The sequence below is a fragment of the Drosophila ananassae genome (genome assembly GCF_017639315.1).
Source record: "Drosophila ananassae strain 14024-0371.13 chromosome Y unlocalized genomic scaffold, ASM1763931v2 tig00000097, whole genome shotgun sequence".
Classification (NCBI taxonomy): domain Eukaryota; kingdom Metazoa; phylum Arthropoda; class Insecta; order Diptera; family Drosophilidae; genus Drosophila; species Drosophila ananassae.
Genome location: NW_025319059.1, coordinates 131,553 through 152,543, shown reverse-complemented (window position 1 = coordinate 152,543; position 20,991 = coordinate 131,553). Strand labels below are relative to the sequence as shown.

Here is a 20,991-nt window from a genome sequence, read left to right as displayed (position 1 = left end):
TACCTTTCGATTGGTATATCATTCATTTAGATCGGTTGCCAACAGAAAATTTTTGTTCTTCGGCTATATATAGAGTTTCATCGCGCACGTCTAAGCATGCAGGTCGTCACCTCGTGGACTTCCGTCCACAGTGATTTTCTAATTTTTTTTATTGTAATCTTGCAGGTGTTTATGAAATTATTCTGGCTTACTTCCGACGAGATCCTTTCGTTTGTGTGGCCATTATGACCATTTCGCTGGGATTCAACGGAGCTGGCACTGCCTCCAACTTGGCCAACTCCCAGGACTTGGCACTTAACTATGCGGGTACTCTATATGGAATCATTAACTGCATTGGAACCACGCCAGGAATCTTCTCGCCCTTGATTGTGGCAGCCTTTACAAAAGAAGAGATTTGTCAGCAGGATTCTTCTAAAGTTTATTGAGTTTAATAGTTTTCTCTCACCGTTAGAACACCATCGATCAGTGGCATTTCATCATTGGGTCTTCATCATTGGAACTGCTGTCTACATATTGCCCGCCCATTTTTTCTGGGTCTTTGGCTCTGGCAAAATCCAGAAGTGGAACGAAGTGGAGACCACAGAGTCGCGAGAGGATATTGTCAACACAAAGTTGTAGTTTGTGTCCTGGCAGTCACCTGTGATGTTTTATGTTTAGTATTATGCCATAACTATGAAGTGCGCTTGTTTTTGGAGAGTCCTATTAAAGCATTAGCCTTGTATTTATTATTAACAAATATAATTTGTTGTTATTTAGCGCACTTGGGCTGTGAATTACTGGCCAAACCAGTTGCTCTAAGATTGGCACAACGACCTTAGCCTGAAGCATTATATTATGCTTCAATGCGTAAGCCATAAAATAAAAAGCTTTTGGCATTGGAAAAGTTTATTTTTAAATGCATTATGAAAATCCCGTTATACTTACGCAAATTATCGATAACATGTACACTATAAATCGAATGTATTAATCGAGTGCCGTGAGGGTCGATGCATCGATATATGCGATCATCGAAATATCGATTGTGTTTGTCCCACCTCTAGCCTGCGGCCACCGCTTCCCTTGGGTTGTATATTTTAATTTGTTTAACTATTTTTAGTCCAGTACGCAAAATAACGCGGTGGCGGTTTTAGCAACTCTAGCACCAATTACCATGCCGAGGTTGAAGCCGTGCAGATTATTGCCGAGTCACTGAAGCAACAGGTAAGGTTCAACCATTTTGTCCAAAAAATCTACATTGCACTTATCTACATTTGTGGATTATTTGCATTTTTTGAGATGTGGCATTCCTCTCGACTCCATAGGGGACCGTTGTGAGGGCCGTGGAGGTGATGAGAACAATGGTAGCTTATCTTATAAAGTGGAAGGCACCTTTATAAGGTTTACTTTATTTTTATTCTTTTGGGGCATTATTCAAGTGTTTTAGAGAATAATAACAGTAACTGTAACATTACTAAACTGAAAATAAACAAAGCAACCTTTGAACTTTTTCAGAGAATGGCTCTGAGATTTTCGTATAAATAGAGGTCTCTCGGAAATTTCCAGTCATTTAGTTGGTGGATTTCAAGCAAACAACATCTACTTTTTTTCATCATATTTATTTTTCATTTTATTTTATTTTATTTGAACTGAAAATAAGAAATTGTAAAGTTCTGGGCCTTAGTATACGAGGATTCGGTTGTTTTCTTATTTTCTCGTTTTTTTTTTATTTTTAATTATTGTTACTTCCAACCCTTGGATCCTATTTTTTGAGATATGGCATTCCTCTCGACTCCATGGGGGACGATTGTGAGGGCCGTGGAGGTGATGAGAACAATGGTAGGCTTAAGGAGGTGTAAGGTTTAAAGATGAACTGCTGTGTGGCTTGTGTTCAGGGTGTGATCCTATAGAACAGGATCACGTCGGGGTAACCAAATGTTCGTCCGTAGAGCGTTATGTGGCCACTTCGTCGAACTTGAACTCGCGAGCATAGGGGTAGGTTCCGGAGTCCCGGAGGGGAGATGGAGGGGGGATGTGGCGTACGTAGTCAAAAGAACGTGTAAAAGTTCTGACTCAATTTACCTGGTTTCTGCAAGGGACTGCTCGGGTTGATCAGGTTCTTGCTGTCATCAGGCTGGAGTTGATGTGGGGTACATGAAGTCCTGGGCTGGCTCTCCTTAAGTACAGATGGTATGGTGGTTCGGCTGATTCCTTATCGGCCAATCCTACTTGAGGTCCGTTTCACTGGAGCAACACTCGAAGTAGGTTCGATAATGAAAGTTCCACTGGTGGTCCGTTTACACTGGAGCCACGCGAAATGATAGCTTTTAAGAGAGTCCTAACTTGAGAACCGTTTTACACAGGATCACTCGAAGTAGGTGGATTTTAAGTGCCGTAGTTCAGACACTGAGTAACGAGACGATTCATTCTGATTTCGCAACTATCTTTTTTTCTGGAGAATATTCTTATATAAAATGTTAAATTATACTTAATTAAATCTATGGAAGGTCAATGTTATGGACGTTCTAAAGCTAATGTTAATGCCACGGTCACCCACCTCTGAGTCCTTTGTATCAGAGGTGACTCAGAGGTGACTTGGGATTTGCTAGCTGCCAACATCCCCCCACATATTGAATCCTGAGTCAAGACGGTGTTGGTTTGCGCGGTTCCCACTGCACACTGTTTCTAGTCCTTCTACTAGGAACATTTTAATTTGCGTGTTAGTAAATGCTGGCTGTCTTCATTTCCATTAATAAGATTATATAGAAACATGACACCCAGCATCGTTCTACGGTTTGTTAATGATGGTAAGTTGATTTGTAAAAGTCTACTACAATAAGAGGGGAGGTGAAGATTTTCATCCCAATTAAGTCCCCTAAGAGCGAAAGTTTTTTTGTACACATTTTATGTCATCTTGGTGTACTCCGTATTGAGGACTCCAATCACACGATTCATACTCAAGAATCGGGCGGACCAATGATGTATTCCATAACTAATCATATCGACTCAGGAGGTGATCCTGATCTAGAATATATATACTTTATAGGGTCGGAGATGTCTCCTTCACTGCGTTGCACACTTTTGACCAAAATTATAATACCCTCTCACCCTCAAATTATAATGCCTTAAAGCTCACGTAGAATTATTACATCCAGGAATAGAAAAACAAACAAGCCTTTTTAAAGAAAAATATTATTTTCCCCATTATCAGAGATTAGTTCAAAATATAATAAATGAGTATCAAATTTGTAACCTTGCTAAAACAGAACACAGAGATACTAAACTTACATTTGAATTAATCCCAGAAATTTGTATCCCCAGAGAAAAATATGTTATAGATTTTTACATGATCGATAATAAACAATTCTTATCTTGCATTGATACAGTAGTGTAGATCAATCCCCCCCCTTGGGTCTGAGAATTATAAGATGTGTTTCTTTTTCAAAATTGAAATCAAAATTGAAAAAGAAACACATTTTTACGCGATGACTGTGCAGTACAGCATTATTATTATTATTATCGCAGATTGCGGATTATTATCGCAGTGTAAGATAAAACTTACAAAAAAACAGGATATTATTCTGAGTCATATCCCCCCCCATATCAAAAAGCTATCTACGCCACTGCATTGATATTTATTCCAAATATGCTGCTTTAATAAATGTCAACAGTAGGGATTGGTTAGAAGCAAAAAGGGCATTACTCAGGATATTTAATGAAATGGGTAAACCAAAAGAAATTAAAGCCGACAAAGACATCGCATTTATGTGCTTAGAATTGCAACGTTGGCTGCAATCAGAAGATGTAAGAATAACTATAACCACAAGTAACAAGAAAGGATAGCTAACTTCGGGCGGAGCCGAAGTTTATCCCCAGAGAAAAACGCATGCTGTTGAGTCGCAGTCCGCTAGGTGGCGGCACGAATCTTATATTATTAGATATATAGGAGATCGTATATAGTCGGCCGATCCTTATGAAATTTGGCATATTGAATTATATTGCCCAAAGAGGAATCCATTGAAACTCCCATGATTCTAACTTGAAAAATAACCAAGTTTCGGCATTTCCGATCTATCTGTTATATAGTAGCTATAGGATATAGACGGATAGGATATAGATGAAATTTGGCATATCGGATAAATATACCAACCCTCTAACTGAAAAACACCAAAGGTATGGCATTTCCGATGAACTAGTTATATGGCATCTAGAGGATATTGTCGACCGATCCCGGCCGTTCTGACTTATATACTACCTGCAAGGAAAAGAAGGATGTGTGCAAAGTTTCAACTCGATAGCTCTAAAACTGAGAGACTAGTTTGCGTAGAAACCGACAGACAGATGGACAGACAGACAGACGGATAGACGGAAATGCTTATATCGACTCAGGAGGTGACAGGAGGCAAGAGGGGCAGCAGCGGAGGGCGGGCCTCCACGGCCGCGCTCGAATGTTATTGGAGAGAGCGGGGAAGGCGGGGAACGAAGCGGCCCGCGACTGCGCAGCTGTGTTTAGAAAAATGCACAAAACACAGAAGTGCATTTGGAGTGACCAAAGGGGGAAGCGGGGGTGTCTGGACGAAGTCCAATGACCAGCGCAACAACAATATAGATCGGAGGCCTAAGCGGGGCAAACACAGAAAGCCCGCCGATAGAAATGCGGTGGGAATTGGAGAAAGTTAACGGCGGGAGCAAAGGAGCGAAGGATTAACGGCAGGAAGCGAGATTTGCAAGGATTAACGGGCGCCTCTGGCACTATATAAGGAGGGCCCCTGGAGCAAATCGAGACCGAGTCTTCTAGGGAAGCTGAAAGACTTACTCACCCCCGTGGGTAAGTCTGACATTCAAGCGGGAAAGTTTCCTTAGAGGAATTAGGAGTACAGGCTGAAGGACCCCCGTGGGTAAGTCCGACAGTCTCAAATGCGGTGTTTAGAGCGAGTGTAAAGGATCTGCGATCAGTAGCTAAAGGACCCCCTGTGGGTTAGTCCGGCGGCGGTACGCGAATCAGCCAAATAGTAGAAGTCAGGAGCAAGTGGGAACAGGATCAAGGACCCGCGGCGGAACCGAAGCCCAAGGGTAAATCGAGTCGGGTTAGGTTATTCCTGGACACGACAGGTATCCTGGTGATAGCGACGGATCGGCCTGGCGTACGCCTTGTCGGTTCCTGACCATTAAGACCAGGTGTGATCCTTTAAAGTCAGGGATAGTAAGCTCGGGAACTCAAGCCCAACAGTGAAACCAAGCAGGGACGCTCCGAGAAAGTCATTAGAATCCTGATCCAGGCGCTGGGCCGTATGTACAGCGTATCACCTGGAGTAAAGGCCAACCCCTCTGGTCTGCCATAAATCCTGTGGAGCGTATGCACGCAGGTGTTTGGAGGCGAGAGACGAACGCGACCGGGGGTGTGTCCTGCGGGGTAGGTAGGCCTTTCGTGCCATGATCCGGCCGCCAGGCACCGAGAAGCGCATGCTGCTCGGTCTGCTAACACGGATTAGATGCCGGCCACAGCGAAAGGGCATTCCCAGTGAGCCAAGGATACCAAAGGTCACGCCACTCGCAAAGAAGAAGCAGCGACAAGATCAGCGAAGGAAGCGGCAACAGGAGGGGCGACGACGAGGGAGCAGCGGCATCGACGAACCGAAATGAACCAAGACCACACGACCTGCTGGGCGCCGGCATTGGGAGGGCGTGTATATTGGCACCAACCCGGAGCGGGGATCGGGGATCAACGGGAGGACGAGCTGTCGGTCGGCTGAGCCAAGCAGCTGGTGAGATTCACCTTTTTGTAAATTTAACACAATAAAGGGGATTTGTATGAAACGAAGCATCCAGTGTTATTTCTGGGCTCGGGCAATCACGTCGGATATATAAGTTCGGTGGAACGTACCCCCAACCTCTGTGAGCTAGTTGTTGCGAACAAACATTAGCAAAAACAGTTCGATACAGTACCTTCGGAAGTTTGTTGATAACTGTATTACGTGTAAAATGTCCAAGTCTTCTTCGGGTAAAGTTCAAGCAAGTCTTCATCCAAAACCACAGTCTTTAGTCTGACTTTGCCGTATCTCGACGTGTTTTTGCGATTGCTCTCATCTGCTTTCATCTGATTACCTATATCTTTGATAAGAGTTTCCCCTTTTCGCGTATCATCGTCGGAGCATATTTCACGTCACGGCACATCTCTTTTGTGAAGTCTTCTCTTCGACGTGCCTGATCCGAACGTGCCTCTCTACCATAAATTTCTAATTGATCTCTTCTTTTTGCACTGCTAAGAAATGCGAGTTTGGAGGATGCATCACTGGTGACTCGTATCTGTCCTGCTGGCTTTGTAACAACTGCTCACATATTAAATGTGCTGGTGGTGGGCACTATGGACGGATAGGCGATCTTATCACAAAGAATATTGGTCTTACATGGTCTTGTATTGCCTGTAGAGAGATTGAGTCTGAGATGCGGACTTTCATGAAGCAGACGAGAAACGGCTTTTTAGATGTCCGTAAGCAATTTTCTGCACTTAATGAGCAATTCCTTACACCTGATACCCAATTCCTTGGTCTCAAGTTATTAAGTGAATCTCCGAGGAGAAAAATTCCAAACAACAACCCGATGGGGGTCACTTTATTGGGTACTCCTGCCTCTCATGCGATTCATTCGGATACTTTTTTAACGCCTAATACTTCATCGCCTACTGTTGTGCCTGTGGAAGTGATCCATTCACCAAGTCAGCCAATGGAATCGTCAAGGAGTCTTGGTTCATCTATTGTCTTGGATTCGTTGGAAAACCTGCAGGTTCCTATGGCACTGTCTCCAAGGCCTCTCACTGGTGTGACGCCTGTGTTAAAATACTCTAGTCTTTCGCTTAGAGCTGTTGCACCTCGTAAAGCTTTATTTGTATCCCGCCTCATGCCAGACGCCACTGTGGATGATGTCAGGAGTCACCTCTCAAACCATCTTAAGGTAGCTCCTAATGAATTAGCGGTCTTTAAGTTTAATTTTAAAAATAAGCGTAGTATATCCTCTTTTAAAATTGTAATTCCTGAATCCTACTTTGAAAAAGCACTTGATTCATCAGCCTGGCCTGAGCACTGTATTATTCATGAATTTTTAGCCAAAGATCCTCTAAATCCCAACCATGTCGATTCAGCTCCAAAAAACTGAGTAATAACTTATTTTCTTGCTGCTACCAAAACGTTCGAAGTATTCTGGGTAAATTGAACCAATTTTTTACTAAGAGTGCTTCTTTTGATTTTTATGCTATTGCACTTACTGAAACTTGGCTTAATTCTACTGTCTCTGATTATGAAATTTTTGTTCCAAAATACCCTGTGTTTCGAATGGATAGACCATCTTTCGGTGGTGGTGTCCTCATTGCTGTTAATAATAAATTCTCAGCTGAACTAATCTCTTTCCCGAATCAGTTTGGAATCGAGTTTATCGCTTTAAAAATAGCTTTTGGACCGACTCATATTTTCATGACCTGTTCCTATATACCTCCATCGGGTGAGGATACTGTATATTTACACCACCTCGAGGCTATTAAGTTCATTCTATCATTAGTCAGTGACTCTGATTTTGTCCTAATTATGGGTGATTTCAACCTTCCCAAAATCTCCTGGATCCCGTGTGAAGATGACAATTCCTTGCATGCCAGTTGTCAAAATGACTTTATTGATGCATTAATTTAAATTGCTCTTTTCCAAATTAACCCCATCCTTAACATACTTAGCAGATCTCTAGACCTTATTTTCTGTAATAGGATATCCTATGTGACTGTAACGCGGTTCTCACCACTATCGCTTCCTGAGGACGTTCACCATCCTACACTATTGGTTTCGGTATTAATTGATGTCCCTAATTTACATGCTAACTATAAGACTCAGTATCGTAAATGTTTCCGAAAAACGGATTATAATGCTCTTCGCAATCAATTAGCTGGATTTGACTGGGATTATCTTTCATTTTATAACTCTATTGATGCTGCTACTGATTCTTTTTATGATGTAATCCACGATGATGTAATCCCTTGGACAAATTTGTTCCTGTAGTTTCATTGTCTTCATCAACCAAACCGCCATGGTTTAATAAACACCTATCTCGTCTTAAGAACAGGAAATCTAGAGCTTACAAAATGTTTCTTAAGTCTGGATCTTTGTTTCATCAGACAAACTTTCTTTACATTCGCAACCAGTTTATTATTCTTAATAATCAACTTTATAAGCGTTACATCGTGAATTGTAAGGCAAACTTCCGAAATGATCCGAGCTCCTTTTTTCGTTTGTCAATATGAAACGTAAATCCAGTCTTTTTCCTCCTTCCCTAACTTAAAAAAATATTTCTGCTTCTTCAGAACAAGGTATTTCTAATCTCAGTAGCGTAGATAGGGGGGGATCAGGGGGATCAATCCTCCCCCTGGGGTCTGAGAATTATAATATGATATAATCTCAAAATTGAAAAAGAAACACATTTTTACGCGATGACTGTGCAGTACAGCATTATTATTATTATTATCGCAGATTGCGGATTACACAGGCCGACAATTTCCAACTTTTTTTTCCTCCACGCATAATTTTACCTGCTCCATAACCTTTAGGCTCCCCTGAACCAAAGTCCAGAACAAACATAGGTTCTATCACCCACCGTTTCCGCGGTACACCTAAGAGAAAAAATTGATCAAATTTTTTATGTAGGCCGTGTAATGGCGATGACCATCATTATTTCCAGTACATATCATTTTTGAAATGTATGTGTACCAAGTAAAATTAAAAAATGGTATCTAGCAGTTACCATATCTTTGGAATACTCATCCAAAGTTGAAATCTCAGATTTTCTACATTAATTTTTGGTCTTCTATGATTCTTCCCCAAACATTTTTATATGGAAGATTTTTATTTTCTTATTGAAATCATAACCATATTGAGATCATACCATGTTTTAATTTTGGATTTAAGGAAAAACTCGAAATAATTTTATTGAATTTATTATAGGTGGTTAAACAATATTTTCTTCAATTAAATTGGAGTTTTTAATCTCGTATTTTTAAAAAGTCATGGCTATCTAGAACTTCTGTAATGCTTTACTAAACAAGCTAAACCTGCAATAGATACGTTTTGAACAAACAGTTTATGATGGTTAATTAACATCCTCCTTTAAGCGATTAGTGCGTCAATAAACAAATTATATTATGCTTCAATGCGTAAGCCATAAAATAAAAAGCTTTTGGCATTGGAAAAGATTATTTTTAAATGCATTATGAAAATCCCGTTATACTTACGCAAATTATCGATAACATGTACACTATAAATCGAATGTATTAATCGAGTGTCGTGAGGGTCGATGCATCGATATATGCGATCATCGAAATATCGATTGTGTTTGTCCCACCTCTAGCCTGCGGCCACCGCTTCCCTTGGGTTGTATATTTTAATTTGTTTAACTAATTTTAGTCCAGTACGCAAAATAACGCGGTGGCGGTTTTAGCAACTCTAGCACCAATTACCATGCCGAGGTTGAAGCCGTGCAGATTATTGCCGAGTCACTGAAGCAACAGGTAAGGTTCAACCATTTTGTCCAAAAAATCTACATTGCACTTTTCTACATTTGTGGATTATTTGCATTTTTGAGATGTGGCATTCCTCTCGACTCCATGGGGGACCGTTGTGAGGGCCGTGGAGGTGATGAGAACAATGGTAGCTTATCTTATAAAGTGGAAGGCACCTTTATAAGGTTTACTTTATTTTTATTCTTTTGGGGCATTATTCAAGTGTTTTAGAGAATAATAACAGTAACTGTAACATTACTAAACTGAAAATAAACAAAGCAACCTTTGAACTTTTTCAGAGAATGGCTCTGAGATTTTCGTATAAATAGAGGTCTCTCGGACATTTCCAGTCATTTAGTTAGTGGATTTCAAGCAAACAACATCTACTTTTTTTCATCATATTTATTTTTCATTTTATTTTATTTTATTTGAACTGAAAATAAGAAATTGTAAAGTTCTGGGCCTTAGTATACGAGGATTCGGTTGTTTTCTTATTTTCTCGTTTTTTTTTTTTTTATTTTTAGTTATTGTTACTTCCAACCCTTGGATCCTATTTTTTGAGATATGGCATTCCTCTCGACTCCATGGGGGACGATTGTGAGGGCCGTGGAGGTGATGAGAACAATGGTAGGCTTAAGGAGGTGTAAGGTTTAAAGATGAACTGCTGTGTGGCTTGTGTTCAGGGTGTGATCCTATAGAACAGGATCACGTCGGGGTAACCAAGTGTTCGTCCGTAGAGCGTTATGCGGCCACTTCGTCGAACTTGAACTCGCGAGCATAGGGGTAGGTCCCGGAGTCCCGGAGGGGAGATGGAGGGGGGATGTGGCGTACGTAGTCAAAAGAACGTGTAAAAGTTCTGACTCAATTTACCTGGTTTCTGCAAGGGACTGCTCGGGTTGACCCGGTTCTTGCTGTGATCAGGCTGGAGTTGATGTGGGGTACATGAAGTCCTGGGCTGGCTCTCCTTAAGTACAGATGGTATGGTGGTTCGGCTGATTCCTTATCGGCCAATCCTACTTGTGGTCCGTTTCACTGGAGCAACACTCGAAGTAGGTTCGATGATGAAAGTTCCACTGGTGGTCCGTTTACACTGGAGCCACGCGAAATGATAGCTTTTAAGAGAGTCCTAACTTGAGAACCGTTTTACACAGGATCACTCGAAGTAGGTGGATTTTAAGTGCCGTAGTTCAGACACTGAGTAACGAGACGATTCATTCTGATTTCGCAACTATCTTTTTTTCGGGAGAATATTCTTATATAAAATGTTAAATTATACTTAATTAAATCTATGGAAGGTCAATGTTATGGACGTTCTAAAGCTAATGTTAATGCCACGGTCACCCACCTCTGAGTCCTGACTCAGAGGTGACTTGGGATTTGCTAGCTGGTTTTTGCTTGCTTCGGTCAGTCGATAATTTTTCCCGCTATGTTTTTTTAATAATGTTTATTTCGGCTTCTGGCGCCGTTAAATATTGTTTATGCTTATTGCTAATAGGTTAGTGGGTTTGTATGTTGAGACATGCTAATGCATATTGATTGGATCAAATATAGGGTTGTAGGTCTTGGCACTAGGTGCCAACAAAGTTTCCCTCCACTCTCTATGCTCTATTGGCGCCTGGCTCGAACGCTCTCTGACTTATCTCCACTAATCTCCACGCTCTCCCTTAATTGCCCGTTATCAGCTGTTCCATATTCTTTGTTTCTCCCAGATTCGTATGCGCTTTGTTCTTTTGTAGCGCATGCACTTTGGGAGCTTCTGCGCAAGCTCTTAGTTTTTATGCACTTGTTATTCGGCATTGTTTTGGATCGGCCATAATAAATTGAAATACAAATTAATTCAGCCGCTATTAAAAAGCTGATAGCTCAACAATTATAAGCTGTTAACTAACTGTTCTCTTCTGATTTTCTTTGATTGATTGAGTTTTTGATTGATCAAACTCAGTGAATTTTTTTGGTAATCTGCCGCACACCAGTTGGTATACACAGTAATCATTTACCGTCGAAGGTGTAGGGTTGAAACAATATGTGAAATAATTCAGCCATTCGTCCCAATCATTATTTCTACCGAAATTTATTATCGAATGTACTCATTCAACGTTCGGTGACTTCTCTCAATCGTGCCTAATTATTCGTGGCGATGAGCTGTTGATGGTATATTACTTATTGAATGTTTGTATTCAATACAGAGGTACTCCTTCCTTATGAACGTTATCATTGGGCCGTACTTTAGGGGCCGTCCATATATTACGTAATCACGTTTTCTGCGATGTTTACTCCCTCCCCCTGGTAATCAAAAGTAATCATTTGATGAACACCCTCCCCCCCTAACAATGATTGCGTAATCACAAAAAAAGAAAAATATGAAAATTTTGTTACAAAATTTTTTTACAAACAACAAAATTTTTATAAAATGATTTCGTAATCATTGGACAAGACCCCTCCCTCCTCATGTAATCAAACATGATCTTTCCTTGACCCCTCCCCTCCCCCAAAATGATTACGTGATATATGAACAGCCCCTTTGTACAATAGATTCGAATATTTAATTAACCTGATTTACCGCGGCCGAATTAAACAATTTCAAATACTGGTTTATTATTTATTAAGGGTTAAGGGCGCAATATAACCAAATAGCGGCCCGTGAATATCAACTCCTAAATATGCAAGTAAGAACAAAGAGCTTGATCGCAGAAGCTTTTCCAAAGCTCCCAAACACGCATGCTTTGCTGGTGGATGCTTAGCCCAACATCCCCCCACATATTGAATCCTGAGTCAAGACGGTGTTGGTTTGCGCGGTTCCCACTGCACACTGTTTCTAGTCCTTCTACTAGGAACATTTTAAATTGCGTGTTAGTAAATGCTGGCTGTCTTCATTTCCATTAATAAGATTATATAGAAACATGACACCCAGCATCGTTCTACGGTTTGTTAATGATGGTAAGTTGATTTGTAAAAGTCTACTACAATAAGAGGGGAGTTGAAGATTTTCATCCCAATTAAGTCCCCTAAGAGCGAAAGTTTTTTTGTACACATTTTATGTCATCTTGGTGTACTCCGTATTGAGGACTCCAATCACACGATTCATACTCAAGAATCGGGCGGACCAATGATGTATTCCATAACTAATATCGACTCAGGAGGTGATCCTGATCTAGAATATATATACTTTATAGGGTCGGAGATGTCTCCTTCACTGCGTTGCACACTTTTGACCAAAATTATAATATCCTCTCACCCTCAAATTATAATGCCTTAAAGCTCACGTAGAATTATTACATCCAGGAATAGAAAAACAAACAAGCCTTTTTAAAGAAAAATATTATTTTCCCCATTATCAGAGATTAGTTCAATTGAAATCAAAATTGAAAAAGAAACACATTTTTACGCGATGACTGTGCAGTACAGCATTATTATTATTATTATCGCAGATTGCGGATTATTATCGCAGTGTAAAATAAAACTTACAAAAAAACAGGATATTATTCTGAGTCATATCCCCCCCCCCCCCCCCCCCCCATATCAAAAAGCTATCTACGCCACTGTCTAATCTCTTTGCTTCATTTTTTCAATCAACTTATTCGTCCGATTCTTATAATTTAAATTCTACATACCCTTATAAAATTCCATATATAAACAATATTTACTTGTCTAAAGTTAATCATCTTGATGTTTTTAATGCTCTTTCAACCTTGGATATCTCATTTTCTGCTGGTCCCGATAATGTCCCGAGCTGTATTCTGATATCCTATGCTACCCTCTAACCATCCTATTCAATTTATCTCTGGACCTTTCATGCCTTCCTAAGAGATGGAATGAATCTTTTATTATTCCACTTCATAAGAAAGGTTCTAAAATACTTATACATAACTACCGCGGTATTGCTAAGATTTCTGCTATTCCCAAGCTGCTGGAGAAATTTGTTACATTGCAACTGCAACATCATTGCAAAAGCATAATTTCCTCCTCCCAGCATGGTTTTGTCAAATATCGTTCTACAACAACCAATCTGCTAGAATTCACTTCGATCGTCCACAAGGGTTATCTAAAACGAATGCAAACCGATGTAGTTTACACCGATTTTAGCAAAGCTTTCGATTCTGTTAATCATCGTCTCCTTCTCAGGAAACTTTATCTTATGGGTTTTCCTCCTAATATCATACAGTGGATGACTTCATATCTATCGAATCGTACGCAGCGGGTTTTGTTCAAGAACATCACATCTCATGTTATAAAAGTAACATCGGGTGTTCCACAAGGCAGTCACTTAGGACCTCTTCTGTTTATTCTCTTTGTTAACGACTTACCTAGTGTCGTGAGCTATGCTTCTACACTTATGTATGCTGATGATGTCAAGCTTTGCTTTTCTTTCTCTGACCACTTCCTTCATAGACATCTGCAATTCGACCTTGATGAAGTTTTCTTGTGGTGCTCTAATAATCTTCTCTCACTAAATTGCTCAAAGTGCAAGGTTAGGACTTTTAATCGTAGCATGCCTCATGTCATCTCGTACTCACTTGGGAATCACTTTTTAGATCGTGTTTCCTTAATGAATGATCTTGGAGTTCTTTTCGATCACAAGCTGTCGTTTAATCAACATATTTCTGTAACAGTAAATTAAGCCAGAGGAGTACTTGCTTTTATCAAGCGTTGGTCAAAAGAGTTTGATGATCCCTTTACCACTAAAACGTTGTATATCTCTTTGGTTCGACCGATCCTAGAATACTGTTCATGCGTTTGGAGTCCGCAGTAAATGGTTCATCAAAAAAGTATTGAATCGGTGCAAAAGCAGTTTCTTTTATTTTCCTTAAAATATTTAAACTGGGACTCAGATGATCTTCTTCCACCATATCTTTGTCGGCTAAAATTATTACACCTACCACCATTGCAGGTACGTCGTACTTGTGCTGGGGCCATGCTCCTTCATAAAATTATTCTTGGTCAAGTTGTCTCGAAACTTTTACTCGAAAAGATACTTTTCTCTGTTCCAAACAGGTCAACCAGGTCCTTCTGACCCCTTTGGTTGCCAATTTGTAGATCAAATTTTGCGGATCATGATCCTTTTCGCGTTATTTGTAAAAACTATAACAATTTGTCACATATATTTTCGCCCGAATTATCCCTAGATGTAATAAAATCTAAATTGGTTGTTTTTCTATTAGAATAATTTACCTAATTCTTAATTATAATTAATTTTAATAAAAATTGTATAAATAACAGATAATTGTTATATTCAATAAATAAATAAATAAATAAATAAATACACCTTGGCACACCATTCACATCGACATAACTGGAAAGTTGAGTGGCAAGTCTGATCAAACAGAGTATATCATTGTCAAGGTCATGCCTTTACTAAATTTGTTTACCCACACGCTTATAATTGATGCTGAAAATTGCATAAATGTTGTCACGTCGTCTATTTCCCTGTTTGGAGTACCAATTGCGACAGGTGCAAGTAGAGCAAATGAACAAGTTGAACGCATTATGAGCACCTTAAAGAACTTATTAACTGCCGTTGAAACTAGCAATCGATCTTGGCAAGATGCCATAGGAGAAGTTCAATTAGCTTTGAAGTGTACGGTTAGTCGAGTGACAAAGGCAAGCCCTTTGTTTCAGAATTGTTTATCGGCAAAGTTGCCCGCCCGTTGGGATTGCTTCTCTGCGATATGGTGGAAGATGTCGACTTGGCTAGAAGTGAGTACACGAGCAGGTCCAAATATTTTAGCTGCAGCAGCATATGATATGGAGCAATTTGATAAAAACAAGGCTAAAGTTGTTGGATGCAAGGTTGGAGATTTCGGATAGTTAAAAAATGAAGAGAGGCATTCAACAAAGTTAAGTCCAAAGTTTAGGGGGCCTTTTCAAATAACTGAGTTGTTAGAGGGGGAGATATACGCTCAGGTCTTTGAAAAAATGTCAGATGGACAAATACCAGTTGAATTTGTAAGTTGTAATAAGGATTTAAGTAATGAAAAAATTTTAACAGAAACTGTTGAAAGAGACAGTAATGAAAGTATGTAAACATAAACTGTTGAAAGAGACAGTAATAAAAAAGGAAACTGTTGAAGGAGACAGTAATGAAAAAGACACTGTTCAAAGAGACAGTAATGAAAGTATGTAAAGAGAAACTATTGTAAGAGACAGTGTAACGAACTGTTTTGCTATATTTGGATGTCAGATGGACAAATACTTAGTAGTAAAAATTTAAAAAAGTTTCAACAGAAACTGTTGAAAGAGACAGTAATAAACAAGAAAGGAAATCTAACTTCGGCGGAGCCGAAGTTGATATACCCTTGCAGATCAGTCGCGGTCCGCTAGGTAGCGCCACGCATCTTATATTATTAGATATATAGCGGATCGTATATAGTCGGCCGATCCTTATAAAATTTGGCATATTGAATTATTTTGCCCAAAGAGTAATCTGTACCAAGTCCCATCTTTCTAACTTAAAAAACACCAAAGTTATGCCAATTCCGATCGTTCTATGACAGCTATAGGATATAGTCGGCCTATCCATATGAAATAAGATTGTACATAAGATATTTTGGTCAAATATAACATGTGTGGAAAGTCTCAACTCTCTAAATTAAAAAACACCAAAATTATGGCATTTCCGATCAATCAGTTATATGGCAGCTATAAGATATAGTCGACCGATCTCGGCCGTTCCGACTTATGTACTACCTGCAGGGAAAAAAAGGATGTGCGCAAAGTTTCAACTCGATAGCTTTAAAACTGAGAGACTAGTTTGCGTCGAAACCGACAGACAGACGGACAGACGGACAGACAGACAGACGGACAGACGGACATGCTTATATCGACTCAGGAGGTGATCCTTATCAAGAATATATATACTTTATAGGGTCGGAGATGTCTCCTTCACTGCGTTGCACACTTTTGACCAAAATTATAATACCCTCTGCAAGGGTATAAAAAGGAAACTGTTGAAAGAGACAATAATGAAAAGGACACTGTTGAAGGAGACAGTAATGAAAAAGTTACTGTTGAAAGAGATGTAAAAAGTATGTAAAGAGAAACTGTTGTAAGAGAAGTGTAACGAACTGTTTTGCTATATTTTGTTCGCAACAAATGCCGCGACTAGCTCACAGAGGTTGAGGGTACGTTCCACCGAATTTATAGATTCGACGTGATTGCCCGAGCCCAAAAATAACACGGAGTGCTTCGTTTCAATCAAATCCCCTTTATTATCTTTACTTTACAAAGAATAAGAGAATATCACCGGCTGTTTGGCTCAGCCGACCGACCGCTCGCCCTCCCGTCGATCCCCGATCCCCGCTCCGGGTTGGTGCCAATACACACGCCCTCCCAAAGCTGGCGCCCGGCAGGTCGTGTGGTCTTGGTGCCTGGCACCGAAACGGCTCACGGTTCCCTTCGTTCGGACTCACGGACTCTGGTTGCGGGGCCTGTGTTGTTGCTGCCATCTTCTGCGCTGGTCTTCTGCTGCCGCTGCTCGTCCGAGTGCCTTGCACTTGCCCTTTCGCCGTGGCCGGCACCTAATCCGTGTTAACAGGCCGAGGGGCTCACCTCCCAGGCATACGCCGGGCAGGATATGCTCCTCGCTGCTTAGCGGCCGGATCAGGGCACGAAGGGCCTACCTACCGCACAGGACACGCCCCCGGTCGCGTTCGCCACTCGCCTCCAAACACGCGATCTATGGTAGGCCAGAGGTTTGGGCGTCGCGTCTCCTTTGACTCCAGGTGATACCCTGTGCATACGCTCCAGCGCCTGGATCCGGATTCTCTTGACTCGGGGTGTCCCTGCGTGGTTTTACTGTTGGGCTTGAGTTCCCGAGCTGGCTATCCCTCGCGTTACTGGATCGCACCTGGACCGAGCGGACAGGAGCCGGCAAGGCGTACGCCAGGCTGATCCGTCGTTGCCGCTACTACACCATTATACCTGTTGTGTCCGGGAATAACTCCACCCGACTCGTTTACCCTTGGGCCTCAGTTCGCCGCGGATCCTTGATCCTTTCCACTTCCTCCTTGCTTGTCTCGCGTACCGCCGACGGACTTACCCACAGGGGGTCCTTAAGCTACTTATCGAATATCCATGCTCACTCGCTTAAAAGCCCGCACTAAAGACTGTCGGACTTACCCACGTGGGGTCCTTCAGCCTGTGCACCTAATTCCCTTAAGGAAACTTTCCTACTTGAATGTCAGACTTACCCACGGGGGGTCTTTCACTCAACTCTTCCAGCTTCCCTAGAAGACTCGGTCCCGATTTGCTCCAGGGGCCTCCTTATATTGTGCCAGAGGCGCCCGTTAATCCTTGCAACTCTACTTCCTGCCGTTAATCCTCCGCTCATTTACTTTCTCCGTTAGCTTTCTCCAATCCCGCCGTCTTTCTATCGGCGGGCTTTCTTTGTTGTCCCTCCCCCCATTGCCCTGCTTGGGCATCCGATCCGCATTGTTTTTGTGCCGGTCATCGGACTTCGTCCAGATACCCCGCGATCCCCCCCTGGTCATTCCAAATGCATTTCTGTGTTTTGTGCATTTTCTAAACACAGCTGCGCAGCCGCCGGCCGCTTCGTTCCCCGCCGTCCCCGCTGTTTCCTATGACCTTCGAGCGCGGCCGCGGAGGCCCGGCCGGGACCTTAACGTTCCACGGTGATTCCCCTTTCGCCTTCTTCCGTGCGCGCCGCCGTGCCGGCTCCCCCCCCCGCTGCTGCCCCCGAATGCCGTCTGCCGTCTGACTTTCTCTTCTTCCGTATTTCTAAACACAGCGCTGGCCCATCTGACGCTGCAGTGCTGATTTGCGTGTTCTATCCCCGCTGCTGCCCCTCTTGCCACCTGTCTTGGCGTGTGGGAGATCTAATCTCCCCTTCTTCGGGAACGACAGAAGCTTCGTGGTTCCAGCTTCCAGTTGTTGTTTTTTTTTCTTTTGTTTTTGTTTTTTTTTTGCCCGTATCCAACTCCCCCTATCTTCGGATGACGTCAGAGTCATTCTATTTATCGATGCTGTTATGTATATATATATTTCTTTTTCATGATAGAATTTTTTTTGGTTTACCTTTTTTATTACCTTTTTTTTATTATTTTTTTTTTTGTATTTTTTCTTTTCATCCTTTTTTTTATTTTTTTTTTCTAATATTTTTTCTTATTTTATATATTTTTAATATATAAATATTTTTTGTTGTTTTTTTTTGCATTTTTCTTTTCATTTTTTTTTCCTTTTTTTTCCAATCTTTTTTTCTTATTTTAAATATTTTTAACATATCTATTTTTTTTTTGTTTGTTTGTTTTTTTTTTTGTTTTTTTTTTCGTGTTTCTGTGGTTTCTGTGGCGCCAACTCCTGCGCTTGGGCTTTCAGCTCACTCCTCTGTGGGCCCTCTTTTCCTTCCTTGTGCCAGCGTGCCGTAGCACAGCAATCACTGGCGACACAAAGTTCACCACCGTGTACGGCCCGTCGTACTTTGGCGCTAACTTTGCTGCGAAACCTTCGGCCGCTTTGGACAAATGCTGCTCTTTTGCCCACACTGTGTCGCCGATCTTCGGGCTCCACTCCTGCCTCCTCAGATTGTGGTGCCGGGCTTCTCCGTACCAGTTCGAACACTTCCTGTAATTTTTTTGCATTTTCTGAGGGAGTGGCTTGTGTTTCTCCTGTCCCCAATGCCCCTTGGTCGAATATTGCTTTCGGCATTCTTGGCTCTCTGCCTTGGGTGACGAAGCATGGAGTTCACCGCCAGCATCAATTCTGGCCAGTGCTCGTCCCACCTCCTTTGGTTCTTTCCTGCAAACTGGGCGATCATCGTCTTCACCGTCCTGTTTGCCCTTTCCGTCGGGTTTTGTAGCGTCTCCGTTGTGGCTTTCCGCATTGGGACCATTTCTGTCCATTTGGAAAATCGATCGATCATGACTAGTAGCATGGTGTTTCCATGCTTGGACCTCGGCAACGGTCCCACGAAATCTGCACATACCGTCGCCCACGGCTCCTCTGGGACCTGTGTTAACATTTTCCCTGCGGCCTGCATCTGGCTCGGTTTATACCGCATGCATGTCTCGCATTTCCTGACATATTTCCTCACATCCCACCTTAAGTTTATCCTTAAGTTTGCCGCCTTCAGTCTTCGGAACAATTCCTTCAAATTTGCCATGTGCTCCTCCCTAGTGCGCCCGATCACTATGATATCGTCCTGGTACGCGAATGCGTGGGGAGCCATGTCCGGGCCTGTGACCTGGTCTAAGGCCCTTTGAAATGTTGCCGAGGCCGAGTGTAGTCCGAACGGCATCACTTTCCACTGGTACAGACCTTTCCCTGGTACAGTAAAAGCCGTGTATTTCCTGTCGTCCTGGGTGAGCTGTAGGCGCTGTTTGAAGGTTCGATGCATCCCTTCTCCAGCAGTTCTTCCACCTTTTCATTGATTTCCCCCTTTGGGTTCTTTGGGTAATATCTTTGTTTAATTGGGATGTCGTCCTTCATCGTGATTTTATGCTGGGTTATGTTTGAACAACCCTTCTGATTCGTGAACGCCGCCAGCTCTTCTTCGATGAACCTTTTGTCCCGCTCGCCCATTCCCCCGAGGGTCCCGCTATGGCTATGGACAGCCTATCCTCCAGGCATCCGCACCAACTTTCTCTTCTCGGAATTGTGACTTGGTGGCCTGCGCAGTTGATTGTTGTGCCGAATTCTGCGAGGAAATCCCGTCCAAGCACCGCGCTGTCTTCCATGCCTGGCAACACTAGCATATTCAAATACTTTTTCTTGTTGCCAAAGCTTACTGTTGTTAGGACCATTTGAGTCTCTCTGTGGCTCCCGTTGGCCTTTACTAGTCTCCTTGTTGCTTTGGGTTCTCCGGGGTCTCAATTTCAATTTCTGGGGTCTCTGCTTGCTTTTCTGAAATGAAGCTAGCCGTTGCCCCGGTGTCTATCATGGCCCTCACTTCTGCAGCTCCGACCTTTAAGACTGCCGCCAACTGCTGATTTTCGCCTGCACGTTTCCCGCTCTTTGGCAGCATTCTATGCTTCTCACCCCTATTGCGCCGCAGATCCTGCAGAACAAAATTCTGGGGTTCCTGCACCCATTGGCCCACACCTGTTGCATGCCGGCGCTGGGTTTTCTATCAGTCCCTGTCTAGGCGTCGCTGCCCACTGCAAGTTCGGCTGCCTTTGGCTTTGGCTTGCTGCCCATCGTTTACTCGGCTGCTGCTGCCTTGGGCCTGTCCATTGCTGGCTCGGCTGCTGTTGCAGTGGCATTCGGCGTTGCTCCTTCGGCTGCCATCTCTGCCCCCACCCCTGTTCTGGGGGCTCTGTTGCTCCGGTGGCTTCTGGTGCCGTTCTTCTTTTGGCCTCCCTCGGTCTATCGTGGCGGCTTGCCTGTTAAAAACCTCTTCTTCCAAGGCCAGCTCCTCGAATTCCTCGGCCAGACCCATCACCTCCTCGAGCGATGCGCATGCATGGCCTCATGAACATTTTCATACGCGGCATGCAGTTCTCCACTAGCCTTTCAATGACCTCCTTCGTGGA

At 42.4% G+C, this 20,991-nt stretch overlaps 1 protein-coding gene across 1 annotated transcript; it reads left to right on the top strand.

The window, feature by feature from the left end:
• Positions 1 to 210: 210 nt before the first annotated feature.
• Positions 211 to 643, top strand: LOC116655070 (sialin-like). The gene is made up of 2 exons (XM_032452124.1): positions 211 to 392; positions 452 to 643. The coding sequence occupies exons 1-2, from the start codon at positions 225 to 227 to the stop codon at positions 641 to 643; spliced, it is 360 nt and encodes a 119-aa protein (XP_032308015.1). The 5' UTR covers positions 211 to 224.
• Positions 644 to 20,991: the final 20,348 nt, after the last annotated feature.

Bases quoted from the DNA above. Each gene is read 5' to 3' on its own strand.
- LOC116655070 (XM_032452124.1), top strand. From the start codon at position 225: ATGACCATTTCGCTGGGATTCAACGGAGCTGGCACTGCCTCCAACTTG. The intron at 393-451 runs ATTTGTCAGCAG...TCTCACCGTTAG, and splicing joins CAGCCTTTACAAAAGAAGAG to AACACCATCGATCAGTGGCA.